Source organism: Anomaloglossus baeobatrachus, chromosome 2 (assembly GCF_048569485.1).
Source record: "Anomaloglossus baeobatrachus isolate aAnoBae1 chromosome 2, aAnoBae1.hap1, whole genome shotgun sequence".
NCBI classification, from domain to species: domain Eukaryota; kingdom Metazoa; phylum Chordata; class Amphibia; order Anura; family Aromobatidae; genus Anomaloglossus; species Anomaloglossus baeobatrachus.
In genome coordinates this window covers 758304579-758319183 of record NC_134354.1, presented here as the reverse complement: position 1 = coordinate 758319183, position 14605 = coordinate 758304579, and the positions used below count along the sequence as shown (strand labels likewise).

At 50.3% G+C, this 14605-nt stretch overlaps 1 protein-coding gene across 1 annotated transcript in view; it reads left to right on the top strand.

Annotated features, from left to right (window-relative positions):
• The window catches only part of PIWIL4 (piwi like RNA-mediated gene silencing 4), a 347467-nt gene that overhangs the window by 13068 nt on the left and 319794 nt on the right, over positions 1 to 14605 (top strand). Inside the window, exons 2-3 of the mRNA XM_075337494.1 lie at positions 633 to 709; positions 2814 to 2889. Of these exons, the coding sequence (XP_075193609.1) occupies positions 638 to 709; positions 2814 to 2889 (148 nt within the window). The 5' untranslated portion in view covers positions 633 to 637. The remainder of the gene's footprint in view (positions 1 to 632; positions 710 to 2813; positions 2890 to 14605) is intronic.

Here is a 14605-nt window from a genome sequence, read left to right as displayed (position 1 = left end):
GAGAGGTGTGTATATTGACCGTGGTCAGTGTATAGAGGTTTGTGGAACCTCCGCAAGGTTCCTCTGGAGAGAGGTGTGTATATTGACCAGGATCAATGTTTGGAGGTTTGTGGAACCTCCGCAAAGTACATCTGGAGAAAGGTGTGTATATTGACTGCAGTCAGTGTATGGAGGTTTGTGTAACCTCAGCAAGGTACCTCAGGAGACAATTGTGTATATTGACCAGATCAATGTTTGGAGGTTTGTGGAACCTCCGCAAAGTACATCTGGAGAAAGGTGTGTATATTGACTGCAGTCAGTGTATGGAGTTTGTGGAACCTCAGCAAGGTACCTCAGGAGACAATTGTGTATATTGACCGGGGTCTGTGAATCTCTTCTACTTTCAAGATGGGTCTCTATAGAGGCCACACTCAGGGGCTCCAATCTCGGGATCACTGGGGTTCCTATTCTGGGGATAGGGGAGAACTTGCAATTTTGGGAAAACCCCTTTTACTTCTAAGTGTATATTTATGTGATAGAATATTGTAATATCGGCTGCCGGCTTTTTTGTGTTCAAGTATATCAGATATTTTAAGGATTCTAGTATATAACGTGTGAGGCGTAATTAGAATAATAGTTGCACTGTTTTACAGCAAAAATGGCCGAACGACCTCCGAAGAGAAAGCTAAGCAGCAATGGCCACGGTTCCATTGGTGGATCACTGAGCCAGGTATGTTTCCTGTATTTTGAGGATTGTGTCCTAACCATAATTATAGAAGTAGGATAGGGGATAACTTCCCGATCGCTGGGGGTCTGACTGCTGGCACCTCCACCCATCCCGAGAACCTGAAGAGCCCGGTGTGAATGGAGTGGTGCCAAAAATCATCCGAGTGCTGCGCTCTGTTCTCCTGCCATCCGAAGAAGCCAGCGGAGGTGCACAAGGCAATGCACCGCTCCATTAGGCTTCTCGGGAACTGGGAAGGTCTCAGTGGTTGGACCCCCTACGATTGGGAAAATATCTCCTATCCATTGGTTGCTACACTTGGTGCAACCCTTTAAAGGGAACCTGTCACCAGATTTTGGGCCTATAAGCTGCGGCCATCACCAGTGGGCTCTTATATACAACATTCTAACATGTGTATATAAGAGCCCAAACCACTCTGTAGAACATTAAAAAAACACTTTATAATACTTACTTAGAGGGCGGTGCAGACTGGTCGGATGGGTGTCTCCCTTCTCTGATACCGGTGCCTCCTCTTTTGGCCATCTTTGTCCTCCTCCTTCTGAAGCCTGGGTGCATGACTCGTCTTACGTCATCCACACTCGCCAGCATTGAGGTCCTGCGCAGGCGCACTTTGATCTGCCCTGCTCAGGGCAGATCAAAGTATTGTAGTGCGCCTTCGCGGGGCCTCAGTGCTGCCTAGTGTGGATGACGTAGGATGCGTCATGCACCCAGGCTTCAGAAGGAGGAGGACAAAGATGGCCGAAAGAGGAGGCGCCGGTCTCGGAGAACGGAGACACCCATTCGACCAGTCCGCACCGCACCGCCCCGTAGGTGAGTATTATAAAGTAATTTTTATGTTCTACACAGCGGCCTGGGCTCCTGTATACAGTATGTTAGAATCCTGTATATAAGAGGTCACTGGTGGTGGTGGCCGCAGCTTATAGGCCCCAAATCTGGTGACAGGTTCCCTTTAACTCTTCCTGACTTTTGCCACACAGCAGTAGTCAGAAGCCGTTGTATATGACACTCTCAGGAGGTGAGGGAACTCCTTATTTAGCGAGGGGTGAGCTGTAAAATAATACCGGGCACCTGCCTAAACAGCCGGATCAGAGGTATCTCTCATCTCGGAAGTTTAACTTCTTAGATGCTGCAGCTTAACCCCTCGGATGCCTTGGAGGTCCCGCTCGCACCTTATTACACTTGCCTGCAGTACATTTATGGCGCTGTTGAGTTGTATGTGCAAGTTTGATGTTAAAATAAAAAGGTAAAAATAAGTATGAAATGGAATTATGTAAAAAAAAAATAATGTGTATATATATCAAACAAATATAAATCCCTTAATGACTTAAGAGGTATATACATCATGAGCTGTCCCTCTGCCTTTGATGCAGGCTCAGACACAGAGCTCACATCTTTCCCTGCAGATGAAGGCTGAATTATTCAGCCATCATCTGCTTTTAACAGCTGCGAGTGGAGCAGTGCCAATCTGATAGCGGTATTTAACGCTCGCTGGCAGGGGTTGACCCCTAATTTGTCACTCCCGCAACACGAGCACGGGACGCCCATGTGTTGCCACAACAGTTGGGGGGTCAGCCGATCCGTCATCTCAGGACCCCAATGAAAACCCTTGGCCGGCGTTTATAGGAGACTATGAGTTCTGCTATATACAGCAATGCTGGGGCATTGCTGTATACAGAACAAGTGATCAGACCACTGCAGGTTCAAGCCCAGTAGGGGAACCATTAAATTCAATGCAAAGTAGAAAAAATGTTTGGAAAATATGAAAAACTAAAAAAAATAAGAAATAAAAAAGAAAAAAATACACATATTTGGTATTGCTGCTTTCGTAAAAGTCCGCTCTATTAAAATATGAAATAAATTAATCTGATCAGTAAATGGCGTGACAAGAAAACCTATCAATACACCAGAATTGCAGTTTTTCAGATGACAACAGAAAAACATGTAGTCACAGGTAATCAAAACATGACATTTATTGATATTACCAAAATAATATCAATAAAAACATCAGGACCCGATGTTCGGTTGTTGCCGCTTTGCCTTTTTATATTCTGATCCCTTCTTTCTTCTCTGCACCTGTTACTTCTTCTAGCGTCACTCTGGCGATGACCACGGGGCCTCCGGGAACGGCAATAATGGCAGGGGCGATGGAGCGAGCCGCGCCATGTGTATGTATACCGCTATTATCACTGCAGATTATTCTTTGCTTGGAAATTAGTTCCAAAAATATATGAATGTGGCACAATTATGATTTGGATAACATTACTGGAAAGAGAACTTTTATAAAGTTTAAAGGGAAAACCTGCATGTGAAAAATGCTATTAACCTGTAGACAGGAGGTTAAACTGCAGATTTATCGTGTTTGGAACCGCCACTTAGAGCCCTGCTGCCTGCACTTAGAGCCCCACTGCCTGCACTTAGAGCCCCACTGCCTGCACTTAGAGCCACACCGCCGCCACTTAGAGCCACTGCCACCTGCACTTAGAGCCACTGCCACCTGCACTTAGAGCCACTGCCACCTGCACTTAGAGCCACTGCCACCTGCACTTAGAGCCACTGCCACCTGCACTTAGAGCCACTGCCACCTGCACTTAGAACCCCGCTGCCTGCACTTAGAGCCCCGCTGCCTGCACTTAGAGACCCGCTGCCTGCACTTAGAGCCCCTCTGCCTGCACTTAGACCACCTCTGCCTGCACTTATAGAACCACTGCCTGCACTTAGAGAACCACTGCCTGCACTTAGAGCCCCGCTGCCTGCACTTAGAGCCCTGCTGCTGTCTCTTAAAGCCTGACTGCTGGCACTTAGAACCCCGCTGCTGGCATTTATAGCCCCTCTGCCTGCACTTAGAGCTCCACTCCTTTCACTTAGAGCCCCGCTGCCGGCATTTATAGCCCTTCTACCTGCACTTAGAGCTCCACTCCTTTCACTTAGAGCCCCGCTGCCTGCACTTAGAGCCCCGCTGCCTGCACTTAGAGCCCCGCTGCCGCCACTTAGAGCCACACCGCCGCCACTTAGAGCCACCTGCACTTAGAGCTCCTCTGCCTGCACTTATAGCCCTGCTGCCTGCACTTATAGCCCTGCTGCCTGCACTTAGAGCCCCGCTGCCTGCACTTAGAGCCCCGCTGCCTGCACTTAAAGCCCTTCTACCTGCATTTAGAGCTCCACTCCTTTCACTTAGAGCCCTGCTGCCTGCACTTATAGCCCCGCTGCCTGCACTTAGAGCCCCGCTGCCTGCACTTAGAGCCCCGCTGCCTGCACTTAGAGCCCCGCTGCCTGCACTTAGAGCCCCGCTGCCTGCACTTAGAGCCCCGCTGCCTGCATTTAAAGCCCTTCTACCTGCATTTAGAGCTCCACTCCTTTCACTTAGAGCCCCGCTGCCTGCACTTAGAGCCCTGCTGCCTGCACTTATAGCCCTGCTGCCTGCACTTAGAGCCCCGCTGCCTGCACTTAGAGCCCTGCTGCCTGCACTTAGAGCCCTGCTGCCTGCACTTAGAGCCCTGCTGCCTGCACTTAGAGCCCCGCTGCCTGCACTTAGAGCCCCGCTGCCTGCACTTAGAGCCCCGCTGCCTGCACTTAGAGCCCCGCTGCCTGCACTTAGCGCCCCGCTGCCTGCACTTAGAGCCCCGCTGCCTGCACTTAGAGCCCCGCTGCCTGCACTTAGAGCCCCGCTGCCTGCACTTAGAGTCCCGCCGTCGGCACGTAAAGCCCTTCTACCTGCGCTGCCAGAAGGAAAAAAGAACTTTATTTGGATTTCAGTCATGGAGGTGGTGTCGGCGTGGGTTCAGTCACTGCTCTGTATTGAGAGCGGCGGCTGTAATTGCCCCCTTGAATATCCCAAAAATCTAAAAAAAAAAATTCCAAATATGGTGAAAAATAGCAGTTTTGATTTTCTTTTGTACTTCTTTATTATTTATGCCTATATTCTTTATGTATTTCTTTATACCATATGTGTTCAAATTATTTCTCATTTTTACAGTTTGGACTTTTACGAGCACAGAAATACTGAATATGCTAATTTTTTTATACTATTTTTAAAACCATTGTTTTATTAATTATTCCTATTTTTAGACGCCTTCGTGGGCAGTCGTCTGGTCACTAGTATACACTGCACTATACAGCAGAAATTACTATTTCCTATGAAGATCAGCCTTCTGAGCCAGCATCGTATACCACAAGCGCCAATATAACATATTGAGCAGGTTAACCCCATCTTGGCCTTTCATTACCGAGGGGGAAATAACAACGGGGGGGGACAAAAGCAGCGGAGCGCGGCTCATCTCCGCAACTCCATAGAATTGATTGGGAGTTATGGAATCTGCATAGCAGAGCGAAAGACCGAGAGGGGAAAAATCCTTTCATATGTAAAGCCAGTTGTTTCCGGGTTTATTATACCTATTTCTTTCAAAATCTCTGCTTGCTTTCAGTAAATGAAACCTGTTTGTTTGTTTTTTTTTGCAAAAACTAATGGCTTGCAGCCAGTTTCTCAACTCCTCCGTGTCTTACTTACACTCTTGAATTGCTCCTGTATGGTTTTTTTTTTTAATTGACTGACAGCAAGCAGTGATCTTGAAAATAATGAGTCATATACCAACATTTATAGAGTTCCATAACATGAAAAAACATTTAAAGGGGTGAAGTTCCTGACCCCACCTCTCCGGCCCATGCAGAAAGGGGGGTCCCCTGGGGTTTGGTCAGAAACACATTCAGACGCAGATGAGTTGAGAGGTGGCGTTAATGTGTGTGGTCGTCTCCCTTCATTTCTATGGGAGTCAAAGAATTACCGAGCAAATGAGTGACCTCCCCCCCCAGACTCTAAATGATGGGAATGTCCCCTTAAGCCTATTTAAGGATTCTGAAAAATATTAGAAGCTGTTTGCGAAGATGACAATGAGCCACAGCCGGATCCCGCATTCATTAGTGATTTGTGCTAGATCTGTCAGGACCATCCGTCGGATATATATTACTTACCTGTAATAGTCAATAGCAGTCAGAAATTTTCCTTATTAAACTGTCATATACAATGCAGCATTGCAATTTTCATCTGTTGTTACTGTAATCCTCGCCTTAAAGAGTAACTGTTTTTTATTTAATTATCCTACAAGCATTAAAAAGTTATGAATTTTTGCATTATTTTTTTTTGCTTCCTTCTCTCCCAAACTGTATGATTCTGTGCTGCTTCATTTCCAAATCTAGGCTCCTTTATAAGCTGCTTTTAACTGCTGCTCGGCAAGCTTCGTACAGTATAGGCTACATGCGCACGCTGCTTCTTTTTCGTGTTCACAAACTGCAGCCAAAACTGCACCTTGTCAGAGAGAGCCTGGAAATGTCACAAAAAATGGAGGTGCTTTTTTGGTGCGTTTTTGCTGCTTTTTTGGTGCGTTTTTGGCTGCAGTTTTGTCAACAATTGTTTCATGTATTTTTCAGTTCAAACAAGCTCATAATGCTTGTCTTGATCCGGCAAAATTTGCTTGTCCGGCGGCCGGATGGAACGTTGAGGGGAACGTTTTTGTACCCGGCAAAAATACGGATCTGGTGGGGTGTTTTATAATGATAGCCTATGGACGCTGGATCATATGCCGGAAGCCGGCGCCGGTTTCGTTTTTGGGCATGCCCAGACTGTGTGTAAATAGTCTCTCTGTCTGTCGGTCTCTCTCTCTGTCGGTCAGTCTCTCCCTCCCTCCCTCCTTTATACTCATCAATCACGGGCGCGGCGCTGCACGGTTGTCACACTGCTCTGGCAGCTTCTCCTCTTTTGAAAATGCCGCCTGCTCATTATTCCATCACATTTTCCCTGCTTCCCCCGCCCACCGGCGCCTATGATTGGTTGCAGTCAGACACGCCCCCCCCCCCTCCCCGAGTGACAGGTGTCTCACTGCACCCAATCACAGCAGCCGGTGGGCGTGTCACTATGGCGCATAGAAATAAATAAATAAATAATTAAAAAAACCGGCGTGCGGTCCCCCCCAATTTCAATGCCAGCCAGATAAAGCCATACGGCTGAAGGCTGGTATTCTCAGGATGGGGAGCTCCACGTTATGGGGAGCCCTCCAGCCTAAAAATATCAGACAGCAGCCACCCAGAATGGCCGCATCCATTAGATGCGGCTGTTCTGGGACTGTACCCGGCTCTTCCCGATTTGCCCTGGTGCGTTGGCAAATCGGGATAATAAGGAGTTATTGGCAGCCCATAGCTGCCAATAAGTCCTAGATTAATCATGTCAGGCGTCTCCCCAAGATACCTTCCATGATTAATCTGTAAGTTACAGTAAATAAACACACACTTGAAAAAAATCCTTTATTAGAAATAAAAAACACTAACAAATTCCCTCGTTCTCCCATTTAATAAGCCCGACAAAGCCCTCCATGTCCGGCGTAATCCAGGTTGGTCCAGCGTCGCTTCCAGCTCTGCTGCATGGAGGTGACCGGAGCTGTAGAAGATACCGCCGCTCCTGTCAGCTCCACGCAGCAAATGAAGACAGCCGCGCGATCAGCTGATGATGTCACTGAGGTTACCCGCGGCCACCGCTGAATCCAGCGGTGGCCGCGAGTAACCTCAGTGACAGCTCATCTGATCGCGCGGCTCACCTCATTTGGTGGCTCTGGCAGCTGAAAACATTGATTTTCCCCTCTCGCTGCTGTCGCCGCTGATAGTCACGTCCTCCACATCATCTCCCCTGTGCGTGCACGCTGGGGACAGCGGTACTTCGGGGAACACGTGGAGGACGGGACTATCAGCGGCAGCGAGAGGGGGATGGACATTGGCAGCTGAAAACATTGATTTTTCCCCTCTCGCTGCCGCCGCCGCTGATAGTCCCGTCCTCCACGTGTTCCCCGAAGTACCGTGTCCCCAGCGTGCACGCACAGGGGAGATGATGGACCCCTCTCGCTGCCGCCGCCGCCGCTGATAGTCCCGTTCTCCACATCATCTCCCCTGTGCGTGTACGCTGGGGACAGTGGTACTTCGGGAACACGTGGAGGACGAGACGATCAGTGGAAATTTTGGAAATATACTTACCAATTCAATCAGCTTCCTTACATTAATCTGCATACATTGATACCAGGTCATGTCTTCTGCTGCACTCCAAAGTATTGCTCCTACACTATTTAGCATGGAACAATGGGGTTTCCACTTGCCTGTTACCTCACTTCCTGACAAATCACCTGCGTTTTTGGTACCAAAAACGCAGGTAAAATGCACCACTTTTGATAGCATGCATTTTTCCTGCGTTTTTGATGTCCTCATTGATTTCAATGGGTGACAAATGTTGACAAAAACGCAGGAAGAATGAACATGCTGCATTTTTTTTGTCACAAACTTTTGACAAAAAAACCGCTGACAAATAAACTGCAATGTGCGCATAGCAAATCTGACTTCTCATAGACTTTGCTGGGAAGTCAAATGTTAGAAAGTTCTGCTGACAAAGCTGCAGCCAAAAAAGCAGCAAAAAAAGCAGCGTGCGCATGTAGCCTTATTCATATATGTGTATGAGAACTTACCTGTAGGATTAGGGGAGTAGAATGCAAAAAGGCTCAAATAGGAAAATTAGCATCCACAGGCTGTTTTGTTTGTCTACTACACAAAAAAATGATACAATTGTCAAGGAGAAATTCCATAGTTTCGGAAATCACCTTCTTAATAGTGAATGTCTGCTGTAATCTCTGATTAATAATCACTGAGAGCCGACGGAGAAATCCACACCACACAGATTTTTTTTTTTAACCGAAATGTTTTTATTAAAGATTTTCTTCATCGTTCCTTATGGGAGACCCAGACCATGGGTGTATAGCTTCTGCCTCCGGAGGACACACAAAGTACTACACTAAAAAGTGTAGCTCCTCCCTCCGAGCATATACACCCCCTGGATGACCAAATCTAGCCAGTTCAATGCTTTGTGTTCAGGAGGATCACACATGCATTTTCATCTGATTTTTGATTTTTGATTTTAAAGAGTTGGAAGAAAAGCGGGTCCAAGCTGGACTCCCGGCATGTCCCTTCTCACCCCACTGTGTCGGCGGTGCTGTTAAGGTTGATTTCAAGGCTGGAGCCTTTACATGCCGCGCTCCTTCACCATCCCTCGGGCTCTGGCTTGAAGTGGGAGCCAGCACGGTTCTCACTGCTTTGCAGGAGACCGGTCTCCATCCGCAGCCCTCTCAGGACCCTGCCGGACGGAGCACTCATCCCTCAGGGACCTGGCCCTGCGTCTCTCAAGCTAAGTATTGAGACGTTATTGTCAGAGGGTCCCTTGCATTTTTTATTGTTGGGGAGAGTGTGTTAGTTATTTTGGTGACATTTCCGGCCGGTTCTCTGGGTTTCCCCTGAGAACCGCGCCGAGGGTGCCTGCTCGCCGGCCGCACTGTAAAATTTAGTCCCCGGCTTCAGCTGCGGCCTACTTTCGGTTTCACTGCCCCTGCATGTCAGTCAGGCAGAGGGACAGTGCGGCGCCGCCCACCGGCCGTTCAGCAGAGGGGAGGACACTCCTCTCTGAGGAGATGTTTCCCTCCCCTGTATATCCCCTTGGCCCTCCGGTTCCCGCTCTTGGACTAGGCCCCGCCCCCCCCCTCCTCACTCCGGTGCCATTTTATCAGCGTTCTCACACTGATCGACGCTGGCTGCTGCATCTCTGCAACCTGTCTGGGGGTCTGAGTTGTGGGATCCGGAGGGCACACAAATCGGTCTGGTAAGCCACAACCTCTAATTGTGGACTTTATTATACACTCTCTGGGGATCATTCTGAAGGAGTGTGTTCTTACTGCAGAGCCCCCACCTCAGCAGCATGTCTCACACTAGGAGCAAGGCTGCAAGGCTGTACTCAATATGCACTGCATGTAAGCTCATACTGCCTGAACTGAGCACATATCCTCATTGTGATGCCTGCTCTAACATGGTGGTGCCTCAGCCTGGAGTCTCCCCAGTGGTCCCTCAGGCTGCTCCGGCCCCGGTGGCTGAACCCCCGGCTTGGGTAGAATTGTTTACTAAGTCTATCTCCCAGTCCTTTGCTGACTCCATGGGAGAGCTGTCCTGGACTCTGCTGAGCATGCATCAGCCCCCTTCACAGGGTGCCTCTGCTGCTTCGGCTCGCTCTCCAGAGCTCACAGAGGATTCTTCATCTGCTCCCAGACCCCGTCCTCCTAAAAGGAAACGCAGGGACCCCTCTCCTTCCTCGTCCCGCGGCTCCGATTCACGAGCCGATTCGCAGGACGAGGAGGATGTCTTTACTGGGGGCTCGGACGCTACCTCTATGTGCCCCATTGATCTGACTGAGGGGGATGCAGATGTTAGTGATTTGATTGCGTCCATTAATACTGTTCTGGACCTCAATCCGCCAGTATCAGAGGAGCAACCCTCTCTGGCAGAAAAGCACCAGTTTACTTTGCCTAAGAGACCAAGGAGTGTGTTCTTTAACCACTCCAGTTTTCAGCCCACTGTGTCCAAGCCCAGAGCCTGTCCTGACAAACGCTTTCCTAAGCGTGGTTCTGATGACCGTTTTCCTTTTCCACCAGAGGTGGTCAAGGAGTGGGCTCTCACCAAAGGTGGACCCTCCGGTGTCTAGACTCTCAGCCCGGACAGTTGTATCTGTGGCTGATGGCACCTCACTCAAGGATCCCACTGACCGCCAGGTTGACCTCCTGGCCAAGTCTGTCTATGAGGCGACAGGGGCCTCGTTCTCCCCATCTTTTGCAGCAGTGTGGGATCTCAAAGCCATCTCTGCTTCTCTGGAGGAGATGCATACCCTCACTAGGGACTCTATGCCTGAATTGGTTGCTTTAACTTCCCAGGCTTCAGCCTTTTCAGCCTACGCCATGTCTGCCATGCTGGAGGCCTCTCACCGCACTGCGGTGGCCTCCGCCAATTCCCTCGGTATCCAAAGGATCTTGTGGCTTCGTGAGTAGAAGGCGGATGCTTCCTCAAAGAAGTTCCTTGCTGGGCTCCCATTTGCTGGGTCCAGGCTGTTCGGTGAACAGCTGGATGAAATTATTAAGGAGGTTACTGGCGGGAAGAGTACTTCCTTGCCACAGACTAAAGCCAGGAAACCTGTCCAGGGCAGGAACCAGTCGAGGTTTCGTCATTTCGTTCCTCTAACTGGTCATCCTCTAAGCCCTCGGCCTCGTCCACTAACTCGGCCAAGGACCAGAAGCCCACCTGGCGCAAGAAGCCGCGTCCACAAGGGTCCGCAGGAGCTGCTGCCACCAAGGCAGCCTCCTCTTGACTATCTGGCCGAGCCAGCAACGTTCTTGGTCGGTGGCAGGCTCTCCCACTTTGGCGACGTGTGGTTTCAACACGTCTCCGACCAGTGGGTGCGGGATATCATCTCCCACGGCTACAGGATAGAGTTCTCTTCCAGCCCGCCAAACAGATTTTTTCTGTCAACTCCCCCCTGCTCCAAGGCCGCCGCCTTCTCTCAGGCCGTGGCATCCTTGCAGGCCAACGGAGTAATTGTGCCGGTTCCCGCCAGGGAACGGTTCAGAGGTTTCTATTCAAATCTCTTCCTAGTCCCCAAAAAGGACGGTTCCTTCCGGCCCATCCTGGATCTCAAGCTTCTCAACAAGCATGTTCAGGTGCGGCATTTTCGCATGGAGTCTCTGCGATCAGTCATTGCCTCAATGACCCAAGGAGATTTCCTGGCATCCATCGACATCAGAGATGCCTATCTGCATGTGCCAATTGCAGTTTCACACCAGCGTTGGCTACGTTTTGCAATCGGAGAGGAACATTTCCAATTCGTGGCTCTCCCCTTCGGGTTAGCCACGGCCCCTCGAGTATTCACCAAGGTCATGGCAGCAGTGGTTGCGGTCCTGCACCTCCAGGGGTTGGCAGTAATTCCTTACCTGGACGACCTTCTTGTCAAGGCTTCATCCAGCGCAGACTGTCAGCGGAGTGTCTCGCTCACTCTCGCCACTCTTGTTCAATTCGGGTGGCTTGTCAATCTGCCCAAGTCCACTCTGACCCCGACCCAAAAACTCACGTACCTAGGGATGCAATTCGAAACTCTGCCGGCACTTGTCAAGCTGCCCTTAGTCAAACAGCAGTCCCTCCATCTGGCGGTGCGCTCTCTGTTGAGGCCCCGCCGTCACTCCATCAGGTACCTTATGCACGTGCTGGGTCAGATGGTGGCGTCAATGGAAGCGGTTCCCTTTGCCGAGTTCCATCTGCGTCCTCTGCAGCTGGACATTCTCCGCTGTTGGGACAAGCGGATTTCTTCCTTGCACAGGTTGGTGGCTCTGTCGCCACAAGCCAGGAGCTCTCTTCAGTGGTGGCTTCGGCCTCTCTCTCTGTCTCAGGGACGCTCCTTTCTGACCCCGTCCTGGGTGATCCTCACCACGGATGCCAGTCTTTCCGGCTGTGGAGCGGTATTTCTCCACCACCGAGCACAGGGCATTTGGACTCCGTCCGAATCAGTCCTCTCGATCAATGTGCTGGAAATCAAAGCTGTGCTCCTAGCTCTCGTAGCCTTTCACCACCTGTTGGCGGGCAAGCACATTCGAGTCCAGTCAGACAACGCGACAGCAGTTGCCTACATCAATCACCAGGGCGGGACTCGCAGCCGCCTGGCAATGTTGGAGGTTCAACGCATCCTGCAGTGGACGGAGGACTCCAAGTCCACCATATCCGCAGTCCATATCCCAGGCGTGGAAAACTGGGAGGCAGATTATCTCAGCCGTCAAACCGTGGACAGCGGCGAGTGGGCTCTGCATCAGGCAGTGTTCCGGTCGATCTGCCGCAAGTGGGGCACTCCGGAAGTGGATCTAATAGCATCCCGGCACAACAACAAGGTACCGGTTTACGTGGCTCGCTCCCACGATCCTCAGGCCTTTGCAGTGGACGCGCTGGTTCAGGATTGGTCCCAGTTTCGTCTGGCTTACGTGTTTCCCCCTCTAGCTCTCTTGCCCAGAGTCCTGCGCAAGATCAGAATGGAGGGCCGTCGGGTCATACTCATCGCCCCAGACTGGCCCAGGCGAGCTTGGTACCCAGACCTGCTCCGTCTGTCCGTAGAGGTGCCGTGGCGTCTCCCGGACCGCCCAGACCTTCTCTCTCAAGGTCCGTTTTTCCGCCAGAATTCTGCGGCTCTCAGATTGACGGCGTGGCTCTTGAGTCCTGGATCCTGACGGCTTCCGGCATTCCTCCCGAAGTCATCTCCACTATGACTCAGGCTCGGAAGTCTTCCTCGGCAAAAATTTACCACAGGACTTGGAGAATTTTCCTGTCCTGGTGTCGTTCTTCGGCCATGCTCCTTGGCCTTTTTCCTTGCCAACCATCCTGTCCTTTCTACAGTCCGGTCTGCAGCTAGGACTATCCCTCAATTCTCTTAAGGGACAGGTCTCGGCTCTGTCAGTGTTCTTTCAGCGGCGTATCGCCCGACTGGCTCAGGTGCGCACCTTCATGCAGGGCGCATCTCACATCATTCCACCTTACCGGCGGCCTTTGGATCCCTGGGACCTTAATCTGGTCCTCACGGCCTTACAGAAACCCCCCTTTGAGCCTCTTAGGGAAGTTTCTTTGTTTCGACTTTCACAGAAAGTCGTCTTTCTGGTGGCCATAACTTCTCTCAGGAGAGTCTCTGATTTGGCCGCGCTCTCTTCGGAGTCACCTTTTTTGGTTTTTCACCAAGACAAGGTAGTTCTCCGTCCGACTCCGGACTTTCTTCCTAAGGTGGTGTCTCCTTTCCACCTTAACCAGGACATTTCATTGCCTTCCCTTTGTCCGGCCCCTGTTCATCGCTTTGAGAAAGCGTTGCATACTTTAGATCTGGTGCGGGCGCTCCGGATCTATGTGTCACGCACCGCCGCTCTTAGGCGGTGCACCTCTCTTTTTGTGCTGACAAGCGCAAGGGTCTTTCGGCTTCTAAACCGACCCTAGCTCGTTGGATTAGGTCGGCCATATCCGATGCCTACCAGAGTACTCAGGTGCCTCCCCTGCCGGGGATCAAGGCACACTCGACCAGAGCTGTTGGTGCCTCTTGGGCTTTCAGGCACCAGGCTACGGCTCAGCAGGTCTGTCAGGCTGCCACTTGGTCTAGTCTGCACACCTTTTCAAAGCACTACCAAGTGCATGCTCATGCTTCGGCAGATGCGAGCTTGGGCAGACGCATCCTTCAGGCGGCTGTCGCCCATTTGTGAAGTTAGGTTTTGCCTACTTCTCAGTGTTCTGTTTATTTCCCACCCATGGACTGCTTTGAGACGTCCCATGGTCTGGGTCTCCCATAAGGAACGATGAAGAAAAAGAGAATTTTGTTTACTTACCGTAAATTCTTTTTCTTATAGTTCCGACATGGGAGACCCAGCACCCTCCCTGTTGCCTGTTGGCAGTTTTTTTGTTCCGTGTGTTTTCACCGGCTGTTGTTGTAGTCAGAGGTTCCGGTTGTTCCGGGTTTTGCTCTGTCTCTACTTGTGGGTGGATGTCCTCCTTCAGCTTTTGCACTAAACTGGCTAGATTTGGTCATCCAGGGGGTGTATATGCTCGGAGGGAGGAGCTACACTTTTTAGTGTAGTACTCTGTGTGTCCTCCGGAGGCAGAAGCTATACACCCATGGTCTGGGTCTCCCATGTCGGAACTATAAGAAAAAGAATTTACGGTAAGTAAACAAAATTCTCTTTTTATACATTGCATAAAACATCCCTCCCACCCCCCACTTGAGAAACCAAGAAGCAATAAACATATATTTGACCATTCCCCACATGTGATATATAGATGCCGCAGCTCTCCACAGAAAACCCCATGACCTATGGTATATTAAAGGATCTGGATCATCCATGTTCTTATCTCAGTGACCGTCATGCATGTCTTATAGCCAGACACAAACAGGGAACGAGTTCATGGTAGGAGGTTACTGTTCCCACAGTCGTACTGCCTTTCAGCTATTTATATCATAATTTAAAATAAGCCCAA